The 12,706-nt window shown below is 45.2% G+C and overlaps 1 protein-coding gene across 1 annotated transcript; it reads left to right on the top strand.

The window, feature by feature from the left end:
* Positions 1 to 585: 585 nt before the first annotated feature.
* On the top strand, positions 586 to 11,035 carry ANHX (anomalous homeobox). Its single transcript, XM_009696565.1, has 8 exons — positions 586 to 834; positions 1,489 to 1,613; positions 1,828 to 1,951; positions 3,221 to 3,407; positions 4,507 to 4,584; positions 5,312 to 5,459; positions 8,931 to 9,018; positions 10,943 to 11,035. The coding sequence occupies exons 1-8, from the start codon at positions 586 to 588 to the stop codon at positions 11,033 to 11,035; spliced, it is 1,092 nt and encodes a 363-aa protein (XP_009694867.1).
* The last annotated feature ends 1,671 nt before the right edge of the window (positions 11,036 to 12,706 follow it).

Raw genomic sequence — 12,706 nt, 5'->3', positions numbered from 1 at the left:
CCCCTGGCCTGTCCCATGCCAGTTTGGGGACAAAAAACCTCATTAGTTTCACCTGGATGTCTCTGGGCTTAACGTTCTGGTAGTTTTAACCTGTAAGCAGTGGCTGTAAAGCTTGGTATGGTGATTTGGATATGGGGGTACCTGATCTGAACGGGAGCGGAGGGCCGGGAGGCACAGGGGGGCAGCCCCGCAGTACCCCACTGCCCCCAGCCACCCACACGCCGACCAAGGCGGGGACGACCGGGGACAGCCCAGTGTGCGGTTCCCCACGGCAGCCCGCCTGCTTTGGCCTCCCCCTCCAGCCGACGAGTTTGGGGACAAGTTGAATGTGTCTTTCCGAGCTCTGTTTTCTCAACTACAGACCTGGTGTGGCTTTAGCCTTTCAGGGCTGCTTTAGGCCTAGTTTTATTTTAAGTGTTTTGAGGTCCACAGGCTGCTTTTAACAGCACAGTGAATTTCTTTCCTTTAAAAAGAAAAAAGAAAAAAAGAAAAGCATACCATAGACGCTAAAAATAGGAGATAATAGTTTTTATCTAACCACAGCTTTGTGCATTGCATAGAAAAGGCTTCCAACAGGACGTAAGGATGAAGCGGTTCATGGCCATGTTAAACAGGAATAAAAACAAGGATCCCCCACCCGCCAAGCTGCTGGATCTAGCAGGACAGCTTTGCCAGGACCTCCAGAGTTCATCTCCTAGTCTGGAGAAGCTGGTTGGGGCCGTGATGGGATGCAAACACAAGATGTATTTTCTCACTAACATCCACGTTGTCCGAGCTTGCGTGTTTGTTCATATCCGTAACGGGCAGCATGACACAGCCTGCAGACTCCTGGAGGTAGGGATGTGTTCTTTGTTTCTTCCTGGAGACAAAAAGCAGCATTAGAAAAATAGCAGTTGGAGCTGTTGGTGCAGAGGTACCCAAACTGCAGCACGTGGAGCGTTTCCAGCTGGCATACAGCAGTGGAAGGTGATATGTATGCGTTGGTTGACCTGAAACACAGGATAAAGCCTTTGCTACAGGCAGTTACTATTAATCAGCCAAGGGGAAAAAGGCAATTGGGTGATTATGGGGTTGGTTGTAGTTTGTGAAAGCAGGGTTCTTTGTTCTCTAGTGTGGTGGTTCTTAGACTTTTTCCACAAACTTACAGCTCAGGATGTAGAAGCCTTGAGGAGGCCAAGTTTAGAGGGCTTGCCAGGATGGGAGGATAAGAGGAAGGCTGGATGGCACCACTCAGGGCGAGGGATTTTGGCCTCTACATCTGGTAATGTAGCCCTTTTCACCAGGGGAAAAGAAGGAATTAGGCAGGCAACTCCCTGCGTACATTAGAGAAGGTACAGCGAGCCATATACTTGGATAGTGCTACCAGCTTTGTCAAACCAGTAGGAATCTCTGAGTAAGTTTCTAGTTGTTGAGGGTTTTCTCCTTTATAGGAAGCCTGACTGGCTAACTGGAAAGGGTTTACTTACGTTACATACTGTTTTGTTTTAGTATTGCAAGGCAGAAGAGAAGAAGGAGCTGGTGCAACTTTGGCATGAGATTCACTACCGGAGAGTTATGGAGAAACACCACAGGGATTTTCTGACACCACTGCAGAAATTCCGTAGCAGGAAGAGGTAACACGGCGTGGGGGAACAGAATTTTTTTTCTCTACTGTAGTTAGCAGATGCAGGAGGTAGAGATGCAAAGGCTGGTTTTGCATGTCAAGACGGCTGCTTCTTGGAGCTAGGTTTTTCTGGGCGTTTCGACCACTTGTGGCAATGTGAGAAAATTCCCATGAATGGGAATGTATCTTTTGTCCTTTTTAATCCTGTTTTCTCCTGTGTACAGGAATCCTCCACCTATTTCCCTTTGTCCTGAAGGTTTGAAGAATCGAAACTATTCAGACGAAGTACGCCAGCAACTGCACAGGTTTGCTGCAGAGGTGACAACAAATCCAAACAAGAAACAACGGGTAGGAATATGCTACTTCCAGTCAAGTCTCCTTGTCACAGAAAGGCAGAACTCTGCCATCAGGGGTCCATAACCGGTGTCAGTCTAAATCCTTGTTTTCAGAAGCCCCAATGGGGCTGGGATTCCCCATATTTTTCCCTAAAGGTTTCCTTAAAAAATTATCAAGTTCACGCTAAGTAATTTCACTTGCTTTGGACAAAAAGATTGGGGAGGTAAGTTTTTCACTGGGCTTTTAACAGTTTTAATTTTGTAGCAATTGAGCATAGGCAGCAAAACAGCCATCACTCAGAAGAGCTATATTACAGTGATAAATAGTTCTGACTTGACTGAGTTATAGCCTGTATAAAATTACGCTTTGCTTACCAGAATATATTTTGTACTGACTTACCACATTAATTTCACAGAATTTTTGAAAACAGGGTAGGCTGTGTTGATGTATGCATGTATCTACCTTATTTGGACAGGGACAAATTTGTAGTGAAAGTGACATGTGCATTAATTCAGTAATCCTTGCTGATTACTACCTTGCAAGGTGAAGGCATCCGACTCTAAAGTCTGCCTCTGTGGTGCTCAATTTTTCCAACACCCTTCTCGTATGAGGCAGGATGGCCTGGTGAATAGTTCTGCAATGTGAAGATGGTTTGTTTCTTACCTTTTTCACAAAGCAGTAACAACTTCCAAATTTTCATTTAAAAAACGTAATCTGAAATGGGAGCATAATGAAGTTGCATAATTAAGTTCTGAAAGGTCAGGATACGATGATCACTTATGCATTAACTTCCCAATGCGTTCTTCACTTATGTGATCTCATTATTTAACAGTTTAATACAGCAAAAATTTTTCTGTGAACGTGTTACAGAAGTTTATACTGCTCACAGTTTGTGAAAACTATTTAATGTGGTAAATGCATTAGTGTTTATCCTGTTAGTGTCATGTTAGTGATGTGAAGCTATCATTCTGTGGGAAGAGCATGCTTTGGTGAGGTTTTACATTTAAATTTAGCAATATAAAATAGCGGTATATGGTTTCTTTAATCAAACAAATTGACTAGGGGAGCAGAGTGGAATGTGTATTTTCCAGCAACTTTTGAGTTTATAGATTGGTCTCATCAATGGGACCCACACAGACTTATCAGAGACCTACTGAACAAATGTTTATGGGCTTGGAAGCTCTTTTGCTGGGCTGCTTTTGGAACTGAAGGAAAAAGCCTGATTATTTGGATGTGGTTTACTCTTTTTCCCTTGATCTCTCCCTACACCTGGGTTTGCAGGAGGGATTGGCTCAGGACATGAACCTGCAGCCAACTCAGGTCTATAATTGGTTTGCAAATTATCGACGACGTCAAAAATCCTGCCTCCCTCATACGGAAAAGCTCAACAACTCATGTCCTGAGAGGGCTTTGACTTACCACAGAAAGGAGCAGCAGGATAAAGGATCCTACACTCCACAAACTGCAGGTTTGTCTCTTCCTAATGGGCTTAGGATGTGGTCCAGAAAGCTGAAAAATGGTTTTAAATTCCCTCAGGGAGGGAAGGATATTCCTTCTCCAGAACAGCATCTATATGCTGATGGATCAAGTGGACATGGGAGGATTCTCCTTCAGTGGAGCCCCTCATCGTTTGGCTGGAGGCTGTCACTTCTTCATAGAAGGAGCAAACATTGATAAGACCTGTGCAAGGACAGGTGAAAAGAGATGCCCATCTCAGAAGGGGCACCAAATGAAAGCAGATACATGGGAGGCAGCAGGTTTTAGCTGTCAGATTCTGGGATCAGGGCAATACTCCAGTAAAACCCAGTATTTCATGCCCCTTCACATGACCAAACTTCAGACACGGGGGAATAAGAGGGTCTTGCTGCATTTGGCAAATTAGACTTGTTTCATTGCTTTTTGGAGTAACTATTAGTGTTCCTTCACCTGCCCGGCCTGCACCTTTCAGATGGATCTTCTGTAGGCATCAGCTCTGAGCAAATGGAGATAACCCTCATGCCCTGTGACCCAGGGTGGGAGCAGTCAGCTGCCGATCTGGATAGGCCTCCTGAAGGGACATATTTAAAGATGCTGGAATCCAGGTGATGTATGAAAGTCTTTAGAGTTGACAGTTCAGAGATGAAGCAACCTTTAAACTTGTTCATGGAACTGACTTTCATGTCATTTCCCAGGGGACATCACTTATTGACTCCATAGATGGGGACGGTCCATGCCCAGCATCAGGCAGTCAGAGCATCTAGCAGTTAATCTCCCAGCTGTCAAGGGCAGCATTCAAAGGTTTAGCTGGGGGGTCCCCCCTCTTTGCAAAGCAGTATGGCTGATTTATTTTCTCCATCATTACAGCATTATGCAGAGCAGTGGGCTGTATGAAGCGAGAACAAGCAAGGCTTTGTTGACCACTCACAACACTGAAGAGCCTGTGGCTTTTTGCACTGAGGCTATGCTGGAACCAGGAACCTGCTTTAACTCTGCTGTCCTGCAGCCCAGAGAAGTAGCAAGCAGTACTGATGCCAGCCCGCAGCTGGATAACTTTGTCCTATGCTCTTGCGGGTCCCTCACCTTCCCAGATGAACGGCTGGCCATGTGGCAGGCCCCTTGCAGCACCAGAGGAGCCTCTGGCTCCATGCGGACCCCAAGTATAGAAGGTTAGTAAAACTGCACCCAGATCATTGACCTTAAGAGTCTTCAAGCTGCTTCTTCTCTTTGTTGTAAATGTTCTTGCTCACATACATGGCTTTCCAATGGCCTGACAAATGGGAGCAGGGCTTACCTTAAGCTCTGGAGTTCTGCTCCCATAGTAGCTCATTGAGAAAACCTGTTGATTTAAGGTGTTGAAACAGTTGTTCTTACCTACTCTTTTGCTTAAACTGTAACTGCTTCCATAAGATAGTACTTTTCCAGCAAGGTGGATTCCTTTTAGCATTTCTATTGGAAGAGTCCCTTCAGGTGTTGTCTGCTTACCTTGTTAGTGTGCAATCTTCTGGGTTTTTAAATGCATATTAATCTTGAGATTGCCTGAGCAGAGGCTGGGAACTTCTTAAATGTGACATGATGCTTGTCTTTAGCAATACATTCTCACTTTCCTTTCTCCTTCCTGCTATTCTTTCTCTCTCCCTCTCTGTTTCCTTCCTGTACAGTCTTGTTCAGCATTCCACCATCTCTTTTCTTCTCCCTGTTCTTCAGAATAGCCTTGGTAGGATACATAAGTGATGTCCACCTGCTTTTGCTGTAGGTCTACAGAACAGAAAGCGCTGTAACTGCCATTCACCCAGCCTCTGGTGAATATGGAGCAAGGAGAGGAAGAATAGCTGGGCCAGAGATTGGGGTCATGTTATCCGTAATTGTCTTTAATATGAGCATTTATTTCAGCAGGTATCAGAGCTCCCTTGAGCAGAGTCCCTCAAGGTGGTTGTACTGAGGCCAGTTCAGGAAGAATCATTCAGCAGTCAGATTTAGAGGTTGAAAGCTTCATCCTTAGAGAAGGACAGCTAGGGACCCTGGAATCTGTTCTTCCCCACAGGTAAAGGGAGCGGAAAGCACAGAGCTTCTTAAAGGCAGGAGTAACAGTGATGCTGTGGGTCTAGCCTTGTCCTGACCCCTCTGTTGAAGAGGGTTGCAGATAGGGTGTAGTGATGCATCTCATTCCAGGGGCCTGACTTTCCTTGTGTCCATCATATTTTGCAGATATTTATATCTGTGCACTGGAAACGGGAGATGCTGTAAAAGTGTTTGTGTTTTATGGTGGTGGCACAAAGGAGGTTCGGGACCAGCCTCATCAGAAAAGATATGAACCCCTCTCTTTAAAGCAGGTTTAGCTTCTAAGATACTTGCCTGTTTTTCCTTTTGGCAGAAAATCATAACCTATACTGATGGACTGAGAGCTGATTCTGTGGGCTGGGTTGGTAGGACCCATACTTAATCCTAAAATAGTTTTTATAGCTTCATAACCTCATGACGAGATTATTCCATAGTGCAAGCCTTCCAAATTGGAAGACAGAAAGACAGGCACTGTTCTGTCTTTCTGTTTTCCACCTGTAACAAATGTTTCAGACTGCAGGTTTTCTCTGGGACTTGAGATAAATTCACAGAATGCAAAACAACAGAAATCTGTGCCATCTTCCGTATGTTACAAAACTTCCATAATGTTACGTAAAAATAAACACTGCCAAACAGACATGACGAGATTCCTTTAACTTACTGATCTGCAAGACGGAGCAGGAGCAGTAGCCCCATTTCATAACCCTTCTGCTTGACACTGCCCAGCATTTGTTCTATCATGACACTGTCAATAATTAGATGTCAAAGAGGTAGGTAAAAGCGGTTTTACTCCCACTTTATAGGTGAGGAAGCAGAGGCACGGAGAGGCTTTGTGGCTTGTCAAGCAACAAAGGAAGGCAGTGATTCACTGGAGATAAAGATCAGTGGGTTTTTGCCTCCCAGTTCCCTACTAAAAACATTTCTGCCTTTTACCCCTGTTTCCCCTTTGGCTTGGTGCCTACAATTGTTCACATTCATGTCAGACTCCTTGCTCTGAATTGCTGGGGAGAACCCAGGTCTGGGCATTGTAAACCCACCTCAGTCTGTGTTTGAGGATTCGCAGTTTTAAACAGTGGCTGAAGATCATGAAAGATCAGTGAGGCTTGCTGGCAATGTTTTGGCTGGATTTAAAATTGCATGTTCTGACTCTAGAGTGAGCTCATGTTTATTTTTAAAATGTGTTCTGCCAGTAAAAGAAATCTATGGTGAATAGACATCTCCTTGTTGGGTATGTCAGTTGTGCCAGGAATCCACACACCCTTTATCATATTCCTGTCAGGGGCAGGACTTGCTGCTTTGTTGATGCCTTCTGGTGAGGATATAGTTATCTGAACTCTCTTCATAGACCTGTTTAGTGGCCTGGTCCAGCTCCCCCCAAAATCTTCAACTCCCCAAAATACCATGCATGCTATGGAACATCGATCTCTTTAGAAATGAGTGATGCTTAGGCTGCAATTTTCTAGGCCCTTTTGCAGTTTCTCTCTAGAGAGCCAGGAGACCTCGTGTGGGTAGTCTTGGGTCAGAGCAGTGAACGGCGATGAATGGGGATCACCCTTGTTATCAGGCAGAGCCCTCTAACAGAGTTACTGGATTAGATAGAGGTATTGCATCACCAGAGTTGTCTCTAGCAATAATGTTTGAATGAGCATCACTCATCTGGGGACTCATGAAGGAGTCAACAGCTTAAACTGTAAGGCAGATGAGTGTTGCTCTCCTGGAAAGACAGGGCGCTGAAGTTATCCCTGCTTTACAGGTAAGAGTAAAGCACAGAGAAGGAAGTTATTTAGCCAAGGTCACCTACCTGGAGTGGACTTAGTGTTATGCTCTCACTGCCTTGCCAGCAGCCGTGGCTTCCTGCTTCCTAAGTGCAGGGGTAGAGCTACAAGTCAGCCAAAGGACCCTTAATCTGCTTGTCTCATTTTTAAAGGTGCTCACCTGGAAAGGACTTGGCCTGAAAGCTTATTAGAACAATTCCTGTTGATTTCCTTCATGGGCTTTTTACAGTCGGTCCTACGCACTTGGGCTGTATCCAAACCTCTTATGATCTACAGGGCTGCGAGGTGGGAGTGTGAGGGGGAGCCAGGCTGGAAGCTGACTGTCTCCATCTGCTCCTGCTGCCTGACAGGAGAGTTTGATCCAGTTAGCGGACTGGAAGTCCCTGTGGGACACCAAACAGATGCTCGCCTTTACAGATAGTGGTGTTGTATCCTCTTCACTCCTCAAGTTGGGACAGGTGGAATGTATCCCAGCTAATGGTTTGTGCAGAATATAACTCTCTTGTGCCTCCCATTTCAAACAGAAGAGTACACTGAACTCCATGGAGCAAGACAGACTGCATTTATGAGCCAGCATATTGATTTAGAAAGCATCAGTGGTGAGATGTTCATTGCAGCTTACTGCTTCTGCCTGCATTTTTGGGATTCCAGCTCAGAATGCTAGGAATCCTCCTGCTGTTAGGCTCTCCCCTCCAGATAACCCAGCACCCCGACACTGGCAGGCAGCAAGTTTAAAATGCACAAAAGGAGGCTACTTTTTGGCATGTTGCATAATTAAATAGCAGAATTTGTTGCTAAGGGCATTATGCATGTCAGTGTAAGTGCGCTATGGAAAAGGATGAGACAAATTCTTGGGCAGGGTGGCAGGGGCTTGAGTCCATTTGTCATTAGTTGATGTAATTGCCTGAATGCAGCCTCCAGGAGAAGGAGTCCCAAGATTGATTGCTGGAACTTGGGGGACATTCCAAGGAAGGGCAACTTGACACTTGCCCTGTTTCTTCTACTTTTTTCCTATGCTCTATTAGTTGGCACCTTTGGTCTGGGCCTGTATGCCCATTCATACCCTGGGCTATTCCTGGTAGTGGTATGGGCAGTGTTGTTGGGAGTATAGATACTTTTGAGTTGGTGATGAAGGGAGAGAGCATCCCATTGTCAAGTACCCAGTGTCTCCTAGTTGACCCAGTGCCCGTAGTCTGTGACCTCTTTCGAGAGTCTGGCAGAGCCCCCAAGGGAGATGTGGATGGGGAAGCCGTGTCCCCAGGTTCTCCACTGGTGGCCTTGAAAAGCTGTAGTAGAATCGTAGCCAATGTTGTGGCTATGTCTAAAGCCACGTGTTTATCTGTTTTGACTCTTAAGATCTGTGGGTTTTAAAGTTTATTCCAGGAGAAAGATATTTTGGTAGACATCTCCTTGTTTATGGAGAGTGTTCTGGGGGCATAAGGAAAGTTGCAAATCCTGATGTCATTCCTGTATACTGCTCCTGGTCAGGCTAGTCCTCGCAGTGCAGAATCTGTATTTTCAGGCCATAACAATTTGGAGAAAAGCGGCAGGTTTGTAGGCAACAGAACTCTGAATGAATGGTCTTGCCAGCAGCCTCTCTTGTCCTGCTGCAAAACATAACAGTAAGTGGTGAGCAGAGCATAAATACCAGTGCATTTGTATATCATATTTTCTTCCAGTTCCTGTCAGACTCTGTTTGGCGAGCCTCAGTGCCCACCTATTTCTGCACCCTGTGTGGAAGAACGCCAAGCCTTGGGACAAGGCCAGGTAAGAGAAGACACCTAAAATTCAGAGAAAGGAACTCAGCCCTCTATACACTATCCAGTCGTAGCTCTCACATAGATGTGAAATCTCACATTGTATTTACTATGAAACATGTTAGATCTAAGCATACCTTTTGGAATCCAGTTCAGAGCAAGCTGGGCATTCCCTGGGTAGCATCCAGCAGATGCTAGAAGGAGAGGTGTCTTTCTTGTTTTTTTCCACTTGAATTGCTTATCAGACCCTAATTTTACTAAACTTGTCATTGAAATGATGGCCAAAGCAACCTGTGCAGATCCACAGTGTCATTTAAATTTTGAGCAATGGAGGGCTCACCTAGCACTGTGGAAAGAAGATGGCAGGAAGATGGCTGCTTGAAGGTCCTCCCCTCTGAGGTGTCCTGCAGAATTTGACTCTGCGCTCTCAGACTTCTTAAAATCTTTCACGTAATTTTCGTTTCCCAGTCTGTATTATTGATGAGGAAAAGGGATTTTGTACTGTTCAGAGATGGCTGATGGCCGTGTACAGAGCAGTAGTATTATAGGAACTGATAAAAGAACTTACTTCCATGATCGGGATGCAGTGTGCATGCCTTCTGATGGTGATTTTAAGGCGCTAGAGAATAGAAGTTAGAAAGCTGATGCTTTCAAGGGGATGGGAGCACATCTCCGAATTAAATGTTACCTAAAAATAGGACCCAAGAAAGCCCTATCTAAACTGTACCTTGAGCTATTTCTTGGCTTCACATGTGTTTGTCTGCCCATCAGTTAGCATCCATTTCTGTTTCTCTTGCAGTGTAAGCTGCTGAAGAAAACCTTTTTAAAAGAGATTTTGAAAAGCAGGAGAACATATTTGCTGGCTTCATTATAGGAAGCGGCTGCAGCTCTGAGGGCAGTAACAGAACCTCTTTTGAGCCTTTGAAAGCATCAATATAAAGATCTGTATCTTGGAAAGTGGCTTTTTTACCAGCCATAATGTGAGCCAGACGAGTAGGAAAGCTTTGGGCATTAATAATGAATAAGCCTTTTCTACGATTTCCAGAGCACGCAGTCTCTGTAGCTAGTTTTCATCTTGCTGTTTTGCATTCTTGCACTGATTTTGCAATGGTATAGAAACATGACACTCAGTGCAACGTGGGCTGGGGGATGATCGCAGATGTCAAAAAGGGGACATCTTCAAATCTTTGTAATCATTACTCAGTTCAGGAACTCAGAAAAGCTATTTTTGCATATTTTAATGTGTGCTGCAGGAAAAGGAAGAGCTTGAATGGGTAAATGATTTTTACAGCATTCTACAGACTTCCTGGGCACTCCGTTTCTTGCTGAATCAACTTGCCCTGGGCTTGTTGCAGGAATATGCAGATACTTGGTTCCTGTGTCTGAACCACAGGGGTGCAGATGTACATTTCCTTTTGTCCACACATGACTTGCAATTTGCTTTTCACAGGTCATGCATTCTACTAGAGCTAAAATAAGAGTAAAACAAAAGAAGCAAAGAAACAAACGAAAAAGTTAATTTATTTTGGAGGCATTTCTTTCCCTCCCTGAACAGAGCTCCCTTGTTCAGGTGATCACTCCCTTAATTATTTCATGCTGGTCTTATCCTCTGTCATTTACTTGCTTTTATAGGAGCCAATGCCTTGGGCAAAGGGAAGAGAATTGCTCTCCTCTGAATTACTAAGAGTTGAATTGTGCACTGATCATGCTTGTCACTTTTCCACCCATGTCCCGTACAGATGGATTACTGTACCTGAACTTAGAGGGGAACAAGGACTTTGTCACTGCATGCACACAGCCCTCACCGCTGACATTCCCTCCCGTCGCAGTCTTGCGCTGCCGTATGTCTGCCCAAAGGAGCTCTTCCACCGTGAGCAACTGCATCATTGACAGCTGTATGTGGTGAAGCTTTGATTCCTTCCTGTGTCTTTCAGGAGCTGGAGGATCCAGTTGGTGACCCCTTATCCAACGACACGTTCTGGGCAGCGTGGCTGCTCTTTGAGTTCTCAGCCGGCGGACGAATGTGACCTACCTGCAGAGAGGTTCAGTGTGGTCTGCGCTTCCCCAGGAAACACCCCGTCCTTTCCTGTTTTTTTTTTTTTTTTCTTTTCCCCTCTTTTTTTTAAATGAATGAGGGGTTTGACGTGGAGATGAACAGAAAGAGTGAGGTAGAAGGATGAAGGCCTTTTCTAATGGTTACAAAGTTTGGTTTAGTTACAGTTTTATTAAGAATTTTGCCAAGAATAGAAGAAACTAAAGGTGCATTGTGGACTGTAAGTTTTTACTGGAACAGTCTGAAGCAGCACTGTGGATGCTAAAAATATCAAGTCACTGGTTCTGTGGCAGTTACATATTTCTACCCATAGCACTGGTCAAATCTGAGTCCTTCATTACGTCATGAAGGTAAATGAAGCTCCTGTACTCAAAAAGAGTAAAATTTAGTTACATTGCCTAGCAGTGGATATTGGGTAACTTTTTCTCAGGCCTGGAAAATAAGATCTCAGCTAACTGCTGGTAAAATACTGCTATTTCTCATCTCTGGGTTTCTGTTGTACTGCTGGGTGTATCTTTCCAGAGTGTTCCATAGTCCGTAGTGCCACAGATGACACAAACTGGAGCATGGCAGAATTTTCAGTGCCAAGGTCAATGTTCTTGCAGGATTGGTGGAGGGCGTACCGGTGTTGTTGGTATTTACTACTACCTGTATCTCAGCTTGCCCAGGAAAGAAGGGTGAATGGAAGAGGTGGGAGCCGCTGAACCCTTTTGATCCATTTTCAGTCCCCAGATCTGGATGGACTGAAAGTGCCAAGGCCATCGTGTCACCCTTCGGGTGGTCTGCGGCAGTCTGACACCAGCCAGCGGCGGGCGAGCACATCCTATTCAGGCGAGTGCCGGGCAAAGCCGCGTGAGTTGTGCAGACTCACGTTTCCCACACACCGTAGCAAGTGTGGGGCTAACGCTGTATTTGGCTGAAGGCTGCTCACTCGGCGGGGGTAGGCTGTCTCACTGCAGCTCTACTTTTGCCCAGTACTTTTCCTTACTTAACCCAGCCTGAAGGCTGCCTGTTACACTCCATCATCTCCCACTGCTCGCCGATCAGGAGCCCGGTTTCCTTTCTTTCTCTTGGAGACTACAACGCAGAATTGTGTGAGAGAGCGTTAGGGCATGAAGTAGCAAAGCAGACTCTTGATGCAGGTTTAAAACTAATGCTGCAAGTCTTTTGGGTATTTTCCCTGAGTATTACTGCGATTTTTTAAATCTGTATTGCAAACGGGGAAATCTTTGCCAGATCTCCAGCCATGAGGTACACCAAGCAGATGCCTCCAGTACCTTTTGTAATAAAGTTAGCAAATAAAGGTTATGAATGGCTGTTTCTCCAGGGTTCATTTTTTCAAGGTAAGGGTGTGAAGTGGTAATTCACACACGATATTTAATTATGTATTGAACCCCTAGCACCAGCTGCCCAGTGTGTGCCTTGAGACCCTGCTACTTCCTTTAATTTGGTGGATCTCACTCGGAATGCCATTTTCTTGTTGGAAATGTGTTCCTGTGTTCAGAACAGCGGTGCTTGGAAGCGTTAGGCACGTATTTACATTTATTTCCTTCAACAACGGCGCCTTGGGTGAATCCAAGCTGACCCGCAGGGAGGAAAGATGCCGGGTGACCGCGGCCCTCTCAGAAACCCGTGAGGGAGGCGC

The sequence above is a fragment of the Cariama cristata genome, unplaced genomic scaffold (genome assembly GCF_000690535.1).
Source record: "Cariama cristata isolate BGI_N322 unplaced genomic scaffold, ASM69053v1 scaffold22993, whole genome shotgun sequence".
NCBI classification, from domain to species: domain Eukaryota; kingdom Metazoa; phylum Chordata; class Aves; order Cariamiformes; family Cariamidae; genus Cariama; species Cariama cristata.
Note: the sequence above shows the minus strand (reverse complement) of the source record. Positions and strands in the feature narration are given on the sequence as shown.